Below are 15,002 nucleotides of genomic sequence, written 5' to 3' on the forward strand. Positions count from 1 at the left end.
ACAGAAAGTGGTGCGCTGACCATCTCTCAGTCTCGCTTTCAAGCAGCTCCCGCCAGCTCATGCAGTGCTGGGGTTAACCCTTAGAAGCGTAGCACTATTATTATCATATTGTATGCACAACAATAACTTCATCAGATTCAAGCCATAATAATCATATCTGTTCTTCTCCTTAAGAACGCGAAGGTGGTATTGACTAAATGTTTAGAAACCATTTGTTTCATTGGATTATAAGTGAGATCAAGTTAATGAAAGGTAAGGAGGGGGTTTAGTGGTGTATATGCCATGCATCAGGTGTGAGGCACAGTCATTCCTACAGTAATTCCCTGTTAGTCACATAAGCAGGTGCAGCCATCCCCCTTCTCTGCACTTCTCACGTCTGAGCTATAGACCACTTCACCTATCACTTCACTATCATCTCATCTCCAGTTATCCGTCTCTCCATCTCAGTCCTCCCTCTTGTGCTACATACTTGCTTGTATCTGTATGTGATAGTCAGTGAAGGGTGGGGTCACCTCAGTGGGGAATGTAGCTCCCGCTCCAGGAATAGCTGGCAGTCTGAACCCTGGGAACCGAGAGACAGAAATAGACGCCTCTGCGCCTCACTCATCGCTTAGCAACTGGCTCAACATGCTCCTGCATACTGACATTTTAGGTTTTTTCTCACTTTTTCTTTCTGTCTCTCTATTTCTCTTTTACTTTTCACTCCTGCACCAGCCTTGGAGAATGCATTTCTAACATATCTTGCTGTTTCAACTAAACGTTTTAAAATATCTGATAAATTGACAAATATATGCTCACCGTCCACTTTATTAGAAACTCCAGCCTTGTGGTGCACCTTGAGACTGACTAGAAAATGGAAAATAGAGCTGTAAATCTGTGTTTGTACTACAGACTTTCTGTCTTTATTCATGTTTACGCTACTGCTTCAAAGTATGCAAAAACTGAAGTGCCATGTCCAGAAAGTTTTCCTCTGAAGATACTTCGGTCAAAAAGTTTGAACATAAAGCTGCCTCAGATCACCATATTTCAGAAAAATGTTCCCAAATGAACATTCTTCATATCACTTTGATATCATGCTTATGATTTCATACTTCAGATCACTTTGCTCATTTATCAAAAAAGCAGAGTGTCTTAAAAGCATGAAAAGAATCAAAACAAAAAAGCCAGATTCTGAACTCCATCCAGTAAAATGATTTTCAGTGAATCTTTGAGATGTTTGTGTTTTATTAATGTATTCACACCAGTGATACCCCTTTGCACCCGTCAAAGCTTCCTGGTGTCCCTGCTGTTTCTCATTCCAAACCTTTCAACCCTCTTTGCTTTTATTTTAATATTCTGCTCTTCGAGCCCCTCCAGTGCTTTTCTGCTACACTGCTTATCTTCATTTCTTCATTCTTCCACTCTCCACCAATCATTTGTATATTAAATGTGCATCTCCAGTTCAAATCCATCAACAGTGTTCACTCACCTGTTCTCTCCCCATCTGTCGCCCTGCCGCTACCCCCCCCCCCCCTTCATCGTGCCAGAAACGGAAATCCAGCTCCACTGTTCAGTACATGGTGAGGATATCATTTAATCCTAATCTCTTTATCGTTCTCCATTGTCCTTTCTGTTGCGCAGCTATCTCTGAATCCCTTCTTTCCTTCATTCATTCATTGATGCATTATTCATGTTCTCTTCTTTTTGAGGATTCTCTGTACTTCTTTTCAGAAGATACAAAGTATATTTGCCATTATGGTTTCCTAAAAATCTGCAAAAATTTTACTTGACTCTATATATCCACATGGAAACACATCAGATCTTACAAAATGGGTTTTTTGTACTCATTTTGCAATATTTTTGGCAACTAGATGTTTGTCTCATGTTGCCTTTTGTACAGTGTTGTTTTTTTTGTACTTATATTTGTCTTTTGTACAGTGAGGTGCATTTGACACATAAGTAAATGGGTAATTTGGCTCAAGGAATCAACTTTGTGGTACCAAATTAAAATGCTCTTTACAAAAGTATAAATTAGGTTATGGAAGACTTTGACAGACATTGAGTAATATGGACTTAAAATGAGAGTGTAATATGATGGTTTTTATTTTTAATGGTTCATAAATCAGACCTTGTATTACTTTAGACTTAAAGTTTATTGGCAAAGGAGGGCTGTTTGTAGTGAGTAGTAAATATAAATGTTATGAAATGTTGAGGATCTCAAAGTGGAGATGGGAAATGTAGGCCAAGATTGCTCCAGTGTACAGTTGTTTTGTTGTCATAAACTGTACAAGTGATAAATATCAAACATGCTTCTTTGTCTCTTCAATTTTGGCGATTACAACATCTTAAACCAAAGAATAAGACTTGAAAATTGCCTGTAATGTGCATCAATAGTTTAAAAGTCATGACTTGCAGCTTCTTCCACAGCATTTAAGGCAAAAAATAAAGCCCACTCTGTAAAGCCTTTCAGAAACTAATGAATTGAATTTGCAACCATTTGTCACTGTGTTTTGCACACTGTGAAATTAGACCTCTGCATTTAACCAATCTGTGCGGTGAAACACCCACATACATGCATGTTAGTGAACACACACACTAGGGGGCAGTCAGCACACTTGCCCGGAGCATGGCACCCGGGGAGCAATTGGGGTTAGGTGCCTTGCTCAAGGGCACTTCAGTCATGGACTGTCAGCCAATGGGATTGAACCAGCAACCTTCCGGTCACAGGGCTGGTTCCCTAACCTCCAGCCCACAACTGCCCCCATAATGAAGATAGAAGCCTCAAATTGCGTGCACATCTACTGAGCACATAAGCATAAATCCCTGAAAATATTACAGAGAAATCAGAAATGTTGACTCAAAAGGTCATAGACTGACCCCATGCTCAAAAATGACTTAAAAAGAGGTCTTAGGCACCAAAGCACATAATTTAAAACCGTTTATCCTGGTAGTGAGTGTGTTAACATTATAACATATGCAAATAAACATATATTTAATAAAAAGTAACAAGAATTTCTTAAAAATAGTTTATATCTCATGGGTCAAATTGAAAAACAAAAAAGTTTGGTTCCAGATTTTTCCTATAAGATCCCCACTATTGCATGCAACTTTATTTGTTGAATTCCATCTCCAGCGTACTTCATTTAATTTAATGAAGCATTGATGAGCCAAACAAGGTTTTGATTATAACAGCAAATTATATTGGGATTTGTCAAGGAGAAGTTTGGAAATGGTTAAAGGGAAGAATTATTTATTCTGTTACTTTTATTTATATGTGTTCAAATATTAGAAATGCACATGCATATGAACATGACTGTTGTCACAGCACAGCCCTCGTTCTTCACAACTTCACAAGACGCTATGGTGGGGTGAATGTCTGTAACCACATTTTATTGCAAACTTACCAAGACCAAGTTTTGGTTGAGTTTTTCCAGTTTCACCACTCAATTCTGGAGCAAAAGCGACACTGGATAAAGTTTAGAAACAGTATTTGTGAGCACAGGGTGGTCACTAGAATGAAACTGGGCTCCACCAAGCCTGTCACTGCTTGAAGCAGAACCTGCTGCACCTATGCCAGTTGCAGCATTTCTCTCTCTTATTCATGTTTTCTCTCTCTCTATCTCTCTCTCTCTCTCTCTCTCTCTCTCTCTCTCTCTCTCTCTCTCTATCTCTCTGTCTCTCACTCTTCTTCACTTCCTCTCCCCCACCCAGTGTTCCCACTTTTTAACACCACTGTTGTGTTTTCTGCACAGCCCCAGTCAAACAGCACGAAAAACAGCATAGTCACCAGTCCCAAGGGAAACATCCCCTCTCCTGCTCTGGTATTTACCTCCTTACTTCTCTCTGTGCTCTCACCCTCTGTCTCTTTTTTATTTATTTTGTTTGTTTCTCTGGCTCTCCTCTCCTGTCTCTCATTGTCTGTCTTTGTCTGCATCTCTGCTCGTCCACCACCTGTCAGTTGAAACCATGTATTCTGTCATAGACACTCACAGACACTCGCAGTTCAGAATCATAATTGAACTTTTTTTTCATTGTTTTAGACTATATGTAGTGCAATAGGGCTGGGACCATATGCAATTTAGGAAAAGAAAATACACTTTTGTCTTCATTAGTCAGTAATTATTAATGTTATTATTATTAATACCCTTTTGGTGTATTATACAGACAGATATACCCTATATCTAGAAAAGGGTAACACTTTATTTGGATGGTCCAATGTAGATGCTTTGTACGTGTTCAGGCTGTCCTTACATAACATTCAAATAAATATCTACTAAATGTTTAAAACTAATTGCATGTGAAATATTATATAAAATTTGTCCCTAACACTGAACCTAACCCTAACCTCAAGGTAAAACCTACACCTACTCCTAAACTTTACCTTGTTAAAAATTAAGTAGCTGTAGATCATCATTAGGGGACCATCCAAGTAAAGTGTGGCCTTAATAGAATTTACAATGAGTTGTTACCCAGTGTCTGAATCTTCACACTAACATTAATTCTAGAAGTATCCTTTTTTTTTCCTTCCTCTTTGTCTTCTTCCTAGGTTGTTTTTCATTTTGAAAGCTAATGATATGAAGGTTTCAGTGCCATAAAGAGCAAATTGGTTTCAAAAGACTTCACAATAAATACATTATACTATAATTTGGAATGAAAAATACTGCTTCTTATGTTGTTTTCTCAGTGTAGCAGCATGTTCACACACCACAGTGCTGCATATCGTCGCACTAAGAAAGAACCCAAAGTACCTCTATTTTCTTTCCGTTTTTTGTTTTTCTACATCATTTGAGCACACCATATGTCTTTTATATTAAGTATCATCATGAGTGGACCAATAAAAAAGCTCCAAAATTTCTGCCTTCTCTTTTAAAGTATAAAAGATACTAATATAATATCAATAATTAGTGATACATCAGTAAGTGGTCCCAGCCCTACTTTTTCTATGTGTATTCTGATGTGAAAGTCACCATTGATTATACAGATTATACCACCTGAGAGGGAAAGTGCCATTATTATGTTCCCATTAATGTTTATGTCCAGAAAAGCATGTAAATTGTCTGTGTCTCTGTGGTATCTATGCAATATTGCATCTTAACCAAACTTTCTCCTCGGTTATTTGATACCACTGCCAAGGACAGGTGCTTTAGTACACCAGTTGCTCTCATGTCAAGTCACTCAAAAGCTTCTAACAGCACACGCCAAAAGATTTGTGAACCTCCATCTGAAATGCTCTTTCTGAAAGGGTTTTTACTAATAAAATCTCAACCAACTGTAATGTATTCTCAGCTTGCCCTTGTTTCCACAAAACAGACCACAAGTTACGGACAGTGGTGACATTTATAACAAAGTATCATTGATGAGAGATAAAAACAGAGTTAAAACACTGACGTCAGACTTAAAAACTGAATGTAAATGAATGTCCTGTTCCCGCTTTGGTGGATTTATGGGATATTAGTGGCTATTTTAAAAGATGCTTAACACTTTGCACTGTAAAGAAGCAATCTGTGGAAGTGGCATTATTATTATCATTATTATTTTTTGGCATTTTCCATAAAATTAAAGTAGTCTTAGTGTTTTCAAATTATTATTATAGAGTATTATTATAATTATTTTCCAAGGCCTTGTAACAAAGATGTTTTTACCTGATTTTTTTTGTATAATTTTACCTCTGTATTTTATATGAAGTTGACCATTTTTGCTGTACTGATTTATACTACTGTGACTTTATTACTTACATGCTTTATATCGATCTATGCAACATGTGCTCATTGCCTGGTTGTTATTAGAAGCGTTTGCCTCTTTGGACTTGCTTTCGTTCTTCTGCTGTGACCTTTTAACTCTCTTCTACCCTCAACCAGAGCATCACTTCCAATTAAAAATCTCCATTCATTAAACCTTAAGTTTTCTCACGCTCCTTGTAACTCTTAACTGCTCTATTTCCTCTCCTCGTCTCCCTCTTTCTTTTTCTAACACCTAGTACTATTTTTACTCTCTCCATCTCTCACCTACACTCCATTTTTGCTCTCTCTCTCTCTCTCCTCCCTCTTTCTCTCACCCTTCTTGCCTTTCTTTCTCACTCTCTGTAGGAGGCTCAGACCACTGTTATCCATAACCCAGTGGATGGGATCAAGGTACATCCTTCCCCACTGCCCTCCCCATCTTTCTTTACTTTTTTCTCGTCCTCTTCTTCACTGTACCTCTTTCATACTTTGTCTCAGTAGCTGATTAATGTGTTCTTTCTCTCTCCATCTCCTAATAAAAAAAAAAAAAAAAAAAGGTCCACTTAAACAAAGATAGAGTTCCACAACTGACACAAAATGATCAGCTACGTCTCTTGTGGTAGCGTAAATCTCTAAACTGTACTACTCAGTTCTGTGTTACAAGTGTTAGCGTTGTGTTTTCCCTTTACAAAATAATCAGACAAGATTAATGTTTTCTTTTTTAGTTTTGCACTGAAGCTATCAATAAAACTCAGTTAGCATCATGCTAATTGGTTACGGCATAGATCAAACATCACACATATAATTTGTCAAGTAATCTCAAACCAGGTCTTTGGCTATGTGATGCACATTTGTCCCTTTTTACCTAATTGTATTTCCTGCAGTTTAGCTGACTATCACTCAATAGCTAGATCCCCCTGTCACACCTGATGGCATTATGCTCTAGCATAATTCCTCCCAGACATTCAGGTGCCACTGCATCTTTTTTTAAATGCCGCTAGGGCAACGTCATCGCTATTTTAAGGATGACAATCACCAGTTAGCCTGCTTCACACATTTAATTGCCGAGTTCCTATAATAACTGACAGCATGCCAGATGCATGCAGGTAAAGACTAATTAGCCATACTTTTTACAACACTAGGAGTTGATGAATATGGCAAATGATTAAACACTGCAGTTCTGTCAGTACTGGAGCCTTGTTTTCTTGACCGCAGTCAAATACTACTATACACCGACCAGCCACTTCCTTAAGTACACCTACCCTGTGTCTACACTCTTTGTCTATTTTAATTTTAAGTCCATTTATCATATAGATGCAATTACAGACTGTAGTCAATCTGTTTCCCTGAGTAATTTGTTAGCCCCCTTTCACCTTGTTCTTCAATGGTCAGGACATCTGCAAGACCTCCACAGAGCAGGTATTTTTGGCTGGTGGATTATTATCAGCACTGCAATGGCACTGACATGGTGATGGTGTGTCAGTGTATATTGTGCTGGTACAAATGGATCAAAGACAGCAGTGCTGTTGGAGATTTTAAACAGTTACTGTCCACTCTATTAGATACACCTACCTTGCTGGTCCACCTTGTAGATGTAAATGTGGAAGTCAGAGATGATGGCTCGTTTCTGCACAGTTGGTGTTGGTCAATGTGTAGTCTTTCATCAGTGGTCACAGGACACAGTAAACAGGAAGCTGTTGGCTGGGTGTTTTTGTAGTTGGACTATTCTCAGTCCAGCAGTGACACAGGTTTTTAAAAACTCCAGCAGCACTGCTGTGTCTGATTCACTCATACCAGTGCAAAAGACACTGAACAGAGAATGATCCACCACCCAAATATACCGGTTCTGTGGTCGTCCTGTGGAGGTCCTGACCACTGAAGAACATCTTAAAAGCAGGATAACAGTTTTTGCTAAGAAACAAATGGACTACACTCTGTAATTGTAGAAGTACAAAGTGCATCTATATGGTAAGTAGAGCTGATAAAATGGACAAAGTGTAGATACGTGGAGGGAGCCAGTTGTCCAGTTTTATAGTCAAGAGTGTGTCATACACTGTGAGAAACCAAATAAGCAAGTCTGTTTGAGATTACCTAACAATTTAACTCACTTTAAGGCAAGTGACTATTTAGCCATACAGTTTGCGTAGTGCTCATTAAAAGGGTGTTTATTTTCATTACTTGAGGTACATTAGCCTTGGTATCATCAGTGCTAAACTACAGAAGCAAAGATGTCTTGGCTGATTGACAACATTAGTCAGATAGAGGAATTCGTGAAAATCATGTCAGTTTGATTTTTTTCCCAAACGACTTCACTAAGCCTGTGTTAGGATTTTAAGTGTAGTCTCAAGAACTTTTTAATGTATACCGAATACTTTTAATGTAACCCCTCTTAGCCGTGAGATCAGGATCTGGGAAGTCCTTCCTCTGTGTTTTCCAACTCTTTCACCATTTTCTCAAACCATTTCCTGATTCTATTCTGGAGTATTGAATCGAGCACACTAATCTGTATTGAATAATTCTACATTCACAGTCCATCTCCCTCTCCCAGCCTTTTCCCTCACCATCGTTCCATCACATCTGTACAGCTGCTGCTTCAGAGCGGCGAGGACTCTGGAGCGCTTCCCATATCTCTGTGCACTGACTGCCCTGTCTCAGTCTGATAGCCTGCTCTGTCTGTCATTCTGCCTCCATGCTGAGTGTGTGCAGTGGGCAGATAACCTGCCCACAGGGGCGCTCAGTGAGATATACGAGCCTAAAGCGAGAAGCGTCTTTGTGTTGTACATGTCAAAGATTAATATGTGCTATTAGTGAGGCTGTGTTTTTGTGTGTGGGTAAGGAGATTCATTGAGGGGGGGGTGGAGTGATGGGGGGGCTGTGTGTGTAACAGCTGTATGCTCTCCGCTGCCATCTGGAGAGCAAATGATTGAACAGCGAGAGCATCTTTATACACAGTGTTACAGCCTCACCAGGTGGCTACCTAGAGAATAAGCTTCAAATGCAGACTGAGCTTATTCCTGTTAGCTATTGGCTTTGGGGAAACTGTGAGATTTGTGACTTGAGGTCTGACTGAGGCTGTGTGCTAGCTAATGTTTGCATTCACTCGGAGTTGACTGTTTGCAGTTCCATTTGTGACAATGGTTTTCATTCATTTCTATGGCAATTTCTATCGTGCCAAACCGGTTGCCATATGTTCTGTGACGCTCTCAACATTGTGCTTGTATATGTGTCTATAAATGGAAAGACTTGTCATTAACATGAACTGTCAATGTACGTTTGTCTTACAGGAATCCTCGGACAGCAGCAACACCACCATCGAGGATGAGGATGTTAAAGGTAGGTTGTATCTGTCTGCACGCATACGCTAATCACCTAACAATGCTGGTAATAGTGAATTCTTCCTGGCAGAGCTGGTCGACGTCAAGCAAATAAGAACACTGTAACTGGTCACTGGTAGCTTTTTGCATTGCTTGCATTTTTAGATGAAATATCATTGTAAAGTTTTATAACCCAGTGGACTGTCTATGGCAATGTTATGATAATTTTATGATCTGCGCTTTTGATCATTTTGTTGAAAAAAAAGCTGTTAACTGGACCAATTTACATGTTGGCATGTCGAAAATCTAACATTGCGATACTTGAAGACATTTTCACGATACACAAAATGGATAAAGGTACTTTGTTTTTTAGAGGTTTCATTAATTGAAACAGACAAAAATCAATCAGTAGTGCCACATTAGAAGAATACTATCAAAAGATATGAGTACAATGTAAAATGTGCCATAACTTGAGTAAACCTATTTTCACAATAAAGCATGTCATTTTGCAAAGGCGTTTGCATACAACTATAAATCTCATCAGTATGGAACTGAATATGTCCAGTCCAGATGTGACCAAAAATCTCATAGTCCACTACAATTGTAGTTTTTTTACTCTCAAACTAGAAAGCTGAAAAATGGTATATAAAGGGCTATTAATCTTAGATGCCTCTTCCAGTTTCAATGCAGAAGCTTAGCTAAATCTCTCTTTTTTTCTGTCCTGGGAGAGCCAGTCAGGAACACTGCAAGGGCACCTTGAATGTAATATTTTTAACTTTGGAAACTAAGAAAGGCAGATATGAGATGTGGGCTATGAGTGGTGCGTGATGAGCATACTTGTGTTTGGATATGTGCACATGGTGATCTAAGTGATTGTGAGTTCCTTTATATTCTAACACTCTGTCCCTCTTCAGAAGTATCAGGGGAGCTAGAATGAGGTTGTAATGTAGACCAGTCACCAGTGTTTCTGTGGTATGCGTGACATGACCTCAATACCAGACCGCTGTGGTTTTGTTACATGGTGTGCCCAGATCACCCATCCCGTCTCGATTCTCTCCGGACCCCCCACTACCCCTCCCTTTTGATATCTCCACCCCACTGTCCTCCTTTTTTTCAGTGCTGTCTTTCTCTGTCTCTTCCCACCTTCACTCTTCCCTGCCACTCATTAGGAAAAAGCCTAGATAGCGGCTCGCTTAAGGCCGCCTCAGAGTCCGGCCAGTCTCCTCCAGGCCCTGCCCCAGCCATCTTCTGTAAGTCATCAATGCATCTCTCCTCTGCGACAGCTCCGTTTGGCTTGGCTCATCACTCCTTGCACAGCATCTCTACTTCTGTACTAACCTGTTTTGGCTTGAGGAATGTAACAACAGCGTCTTTTATTATATTTCTGTGCCTACTGAATGTTATTAGGGTTTGTATATGAACAGAAGGATCAGCTTATTTATATTTTAGTGGATGTTGCGTTGAGTTTGCTGTCAGTTGGATGCTTGTACGTCATTGGTTCCCAGTATTGGTCCTGGGTTTCCAATTTTCCATATAAAACACCTGCTCCAGCAAACCTGTTGAGTTAGATTAAATGACTTAGGGCAAAAAAATACTGGGTCCCCGGGAGTGGAGAACCACTGGGCAGGTATTCCATGACCAGGGTTGAGAACTGCTGTGCTAGGTGATCATCAGAGGATTAAGGTCTAACAGCACTCGTCCTCAAGCACTACCAGGTCCTTTACTGAGAGATAAGAGTTTAAATATGAGTTTTCCACTGAGTCATCACAGAAGAACACATGTGCTTTGCACTAAGCCTGCCAGAAGGTGAGTTTGTTAACCAGTGGCTGTCAAAAAGCAAGCTTATGAGGCCTGAGCTGTTTCAGTGCTCCATTTCTGCAGAGTGAGGCTAAACCCAAATGGACTTCTCCTGCACACTCAGAGCGATGGTCCAACTCTGCTTGTGTGTTGCCACCTTGTGGAAGCACATAGAATGGCATGTATTTTGACCTTTTACTCAGAGGTGTCCAGCTGTGGTCACCAGTATTCACAGCTTTCTGGTGATTTCCCTATTCAAACATGTGTTATGTTTCAAAGATTAGTGTTTGTGCAGGGCAGTCACAAAATTGTGCAACACCCTGGCCCTCCAAGACCAGACTTGGACACCCCTTTTGGTTTTACTTGCATGGGGATCATTCAGTCAGCACCCCACCCAGCATGTGATGATGAATTGATCCCGATTGAAGTTTCTTTGCTGTCCTTCTCCCTCTGTCCTGGTTCTTGCATTTATTTTTGTCCTTATCCCGTACTCGCCGGTGCCCACAGCCTCCAAGCTGACGGACATCCTGGGCTGTGTGCGCAGGGGCTCCGGACCCACTGCCCCGCCCGACACTGAAGGCGGAGCCCCATCTGTCCCCGCCCCTCCACATACCCCTGCCATTCAGAGTGAGTAGAGCCCCCCACATTTGGCCCAGTGCTACTCACAGGACAGTATGTTATTGCACCCACAGTGAATAGTAATGGGTGTGGTTGTGCAGATACATGGATATCTGAACCAATTCAGGATTCATTTAATTTGTTTAAGGTAAAAGGTATTATATTTACTTAATCATTCAAAAAAGGCATCTGTAGTTTACAATAAAAATGAGAATATTTGGATGAAAGAACAACTAATATTGTGTCTGACGTTAAGCAAAAGTGCTGTATATGGTAATGAAAAGAGGACATATTTGTAGAGCATCAATTTAATTATCAATCTCCAGGTTAAAAATCTCTGATATTTCGAATATTTAAATGTTAAAATAAAAATATTCAAAAATACATATTATTAGATTTGATGTGATCCAACTGTCAAAAATGCAGTTTACCTATAGGAGCCCCCTGAGACAGCATTCTTTTAGGAAATAAATAAATAAAATATTCCCACATTCGTCTTCATTTGTTTTTTTTGTTTTTTTTTCCTTAACTGTCCAACTGTCTATGTTGCGTCCATTTCCTCATGTTCATCCGATGTCACTCGTGGCCGGCGGTGCTGTGGGACACCCCTTCACCCTTTTACCCCTCTCAGCTCGCTTGACCAATCTGGTGAGCAGCATGGGCCGCGCCCCGGCCCCCTCGCAGCCTGAGCCAGAGACGGCCCCTGCCCCCCCTTCCCAACCCTTCTCCCCTCCGATCCCACCCCGCTCCAGCCCCTCCCTGTCCGTTCGGAGTGAGTACTGCATGGAGTGTGAAATAGAAGCATTTCCTTAGCATTCCCTCTTTCTTGTTAGCATTACATTTAGTATCTTGCTGTGCTTCTAAAGTTTTTCACTGAATTTCTGAAGTGGTGCAGAAGTTGTTGGACGCTCCTAGATAGCAACACAGTGCCCGCTTAAAGCAGTAGTTTTGAAAAAAATATTCGCCTTAGAATTGTCAAACCTTTCTTTGGGGAAACACTCTGTAGGTACCACTCTGTCAAGAAGGGATTTTAAAAAATGTTTTTTTTTTATCCCAAAACCTGATCAAAAACCTGATCAACTAGTGTCTGAGCCATTAAACTTTTTGGATGTTAGGTTATGATCATCAGCACTATGAGCAATTCTGACTCAGTAAGTTTCTTTAGGATGGAGCATTTCACATCAAACCACTCCGAATGACTTTGTTTACATCTTAACCATTTAGTTATGCAAAAATTTAGAAAAATTGGAAGGAAACTGTTTCAGTGGCTGGGCTTTTGATGTGCAACATGTAACTTTGCTACTTGGAACAGGCCTGCTTTTGGTCTGAGGTTAGTTGAGTTTTTCTAGTGATAAAGGAGAGCTAAAAGGCAATAGGCCTTACAGCTAAGGCTGCTCAGGCATTCAGCCTGCCCTGCTGTGCCAGCTAGAAGGAGAGAAAGAGAAGGACGTGTGGAGGCAGCGGGCCGCTAAGCTCCCCTGCTGCAGAAGAGGAAACTACAGAGGGAGGGAGGGAGAGAGAGAGAGTGAGAGAGAGAGAGAGAGTGAGTGCAAGAGAGGAAGGCCAGCAGTAAGCCTTATCTGAAGGACGGGAATAGCACATTGAGCTGTGCCAGCTTCACACTCTAAGCAAAGAGGAAGAGAAACTCAGAACATGACAGAGAGAATGCACTCTATAAACAAGGGCTATGAACAAGAAAGTGCACAGAGCCATTGAGATTGTAGTGGAATGGTTTTGATGACTGAATTTGAACTTCATAGAGATTCTTGAGACGCTCATCGGTTGGTAGGCTTCTGTGTGTATTCTTTGTCTTAAAATGTGACTTGAGTGGGAGACAGGTGTGAGGAGAGAGAGAGGGATGAGCCAAAGGATAAGTGGTTGGATCGAGCACCACAAGTGATATGCAGTCAGGTGAGTCCACGAAAAACTCATCCTTTCCAACCCTCCATTTGAAGTACTCCCAAGTGGCAGAGGCTAAGGATTTACTATTTGTGATCAGTGTTTCTTCAGTGGGTTTGAAACAGCTGTGCTTATGTGCTCAGGAGGGATGGAAGAGTCAATACTGAAGATTCAGTACTCCTGAACCTGATGTGTGCTTTTATCAATTGACACAAAATACAAATATCAAGCATTCATTTAACCAGTTATTGTCTTACCTTTGTTTTGATGAAATTTCATGCCTATTTGGTCCTCAAGGAGGAAATAATAATTGCAGCTAATAAGTGTATAATAGGAACAAACATGCAGGCATTATCCAGGTATATAATAATAAGACTTATGTTAGGGTTTTTTTTATTTTTTAATACTTATAACCTGTTCTGAAACACCTGTTAGTCCTTGATAAGCACATTTGTACTACGATATGTCAATGAAGAGGCATACAGGCTTAGATTGGCCAATGTACTTAAGACTGATTGAACGTTAGGTGTGTTAACTGTAGAAATTTAAAGATGCCCTGTGATTGGTGAAGATGATCAGATGGAACCGAAAACCAGTGGTATTGCCCACTGATGGGCCCAGTTCATACGTGGAAATAGGATCCATCTCAAACTGATCTCAAGTTACTTTGCATTTCCATGGATCTTGAATGTGTCTACATTGACTGCTTTAAAGAGTCTATGTAGCTACTTTTGTCTCTGCTGGGTCTCAGTGATGCAGTTGATTAAGGTGACCATTTGATGTTAATGGGCAAGCAAGTGCACAGTTAGACCCCAGAGGGAGCTTGAGCTCCTGTCTTTCTACCCATAGACTGTACAAGTGCCTTCTTGGTACTTGACATAGATAAATAGGGTTTTATACTAACTTCGCAAAGACATGTTTCAGTAAGGTACATTGCGGGAATAGAGCTAATGGGTTAGCAGCTTAATTCGTAAAGGGTTCCAGGAGCTTCATTGCTCTTGTACATTGTCTAGCATAGTTCCTAGACCATAGACCACGTTTAGAGCTTTCACCTTGATAACTAATCTGCATGCATCACCAGAGTGCTTGAAATTGTCACATTGCATAATGTGGTTATGTTGAGCAACCACACAAGCTTGCTAAAGCACATCTTTTGGGGATGTATGTATTTGTGGGGCTCTTAAATAGTTATAGCGTGGTCCATTTAGAAAGCATAGAGGGTAACATTACAGTCTGGTATGCTCTAGAATGGGATCAAAAGCCTGTTTGGGTAGTAGTGCTGCTATTTTTGGATGCCTTTGGAAAAACTTAACAGTATAATTGCTTTCTTCTGAAACATGACTGGACTGGATGTGATAATGTTATATGGTCCCTTTATGTGTCCCTGACAATGGTTTGAGTGATTTGATCACAATGCATCTTTAACATGTATTGGACCTCATTCACACCTGTAGTTTACACTGTCCACTTCGCCCAAGACATGTGTTAATGCCTGGTGGGAATGGGGCCATACTCTTAGTGTGAAAAGCTAAGGGCAAGAGGCTTCGGGAAAATTTGACATAGCACTTATAGTCTGATTTATTGTTCTTTTGTACTACAAAGCTTTTATTTGGGAAGGCTTTTCTTTGCAGTTTTTCTTGTAAAAATGCTTCAAGACCAATGGTAAAAATACTAT

At 40.3% G+C, this 15,002-nt stretch overlaps 1 protein-coding gene across 37 annotated transcripts in view; it reads left to right on the plus strand.

Annotated features, from left to right (window-relative positions):
- The window catches only part of LOC108441086 (calcium/calmodulin-dependent protein kinase type II subunit beta), a 96,573-nt gene that overhangs the window by 72,826 nt on the left and 8,745 nt on the right, over positions 1-15,002 (plus strand). For 6 of the 37 annotated variants that reach the window (XM_037547100.1, XM_037547108.1, XM_037547099.1 and 3 more), the window contains 4 exons: positions 3,732-3,800; positions 6,066-6,110; positions 8,984-9,032; positions 10,183-10,263. In XM_037547100.1, the coding sequence (XP_037402997.1) occupies positions 3,732-3,800; positions 6,066-6,110; positions 8,984-9,032; positions 10,183-10,263 (244 nt within the window). Of the gene's footprint in view, positions 1-1,526; positions 1,560-3,731; positions 3,801-6,065; positions 6,111-8,983; positions 9,033-10,182; positions 10,264-11,317; positions 11,438-12,059; positions 13,334-15,002 lie in introns of those variants that run through there. The other 31 variants (XM_037547105.1, XM_017720411.2, XM_017720404.2 and 28 more) reach the window with 9 other exon arrangements.

This window comes from Pygocentrus nattereri, chromosome 18, assembly GCF_015220715.1.
Source record: "Pygocentrus nattereri isolate fPygNat1 chromosome 18, fPygNat1.pri, whole genome shotgun sequence".
NCBI lineage: Eukaryota > Metazoa > Chordata > Actinopteri > Characiformes > Serrasalmidae > Pygocentrus > Pygocentrus nattereri.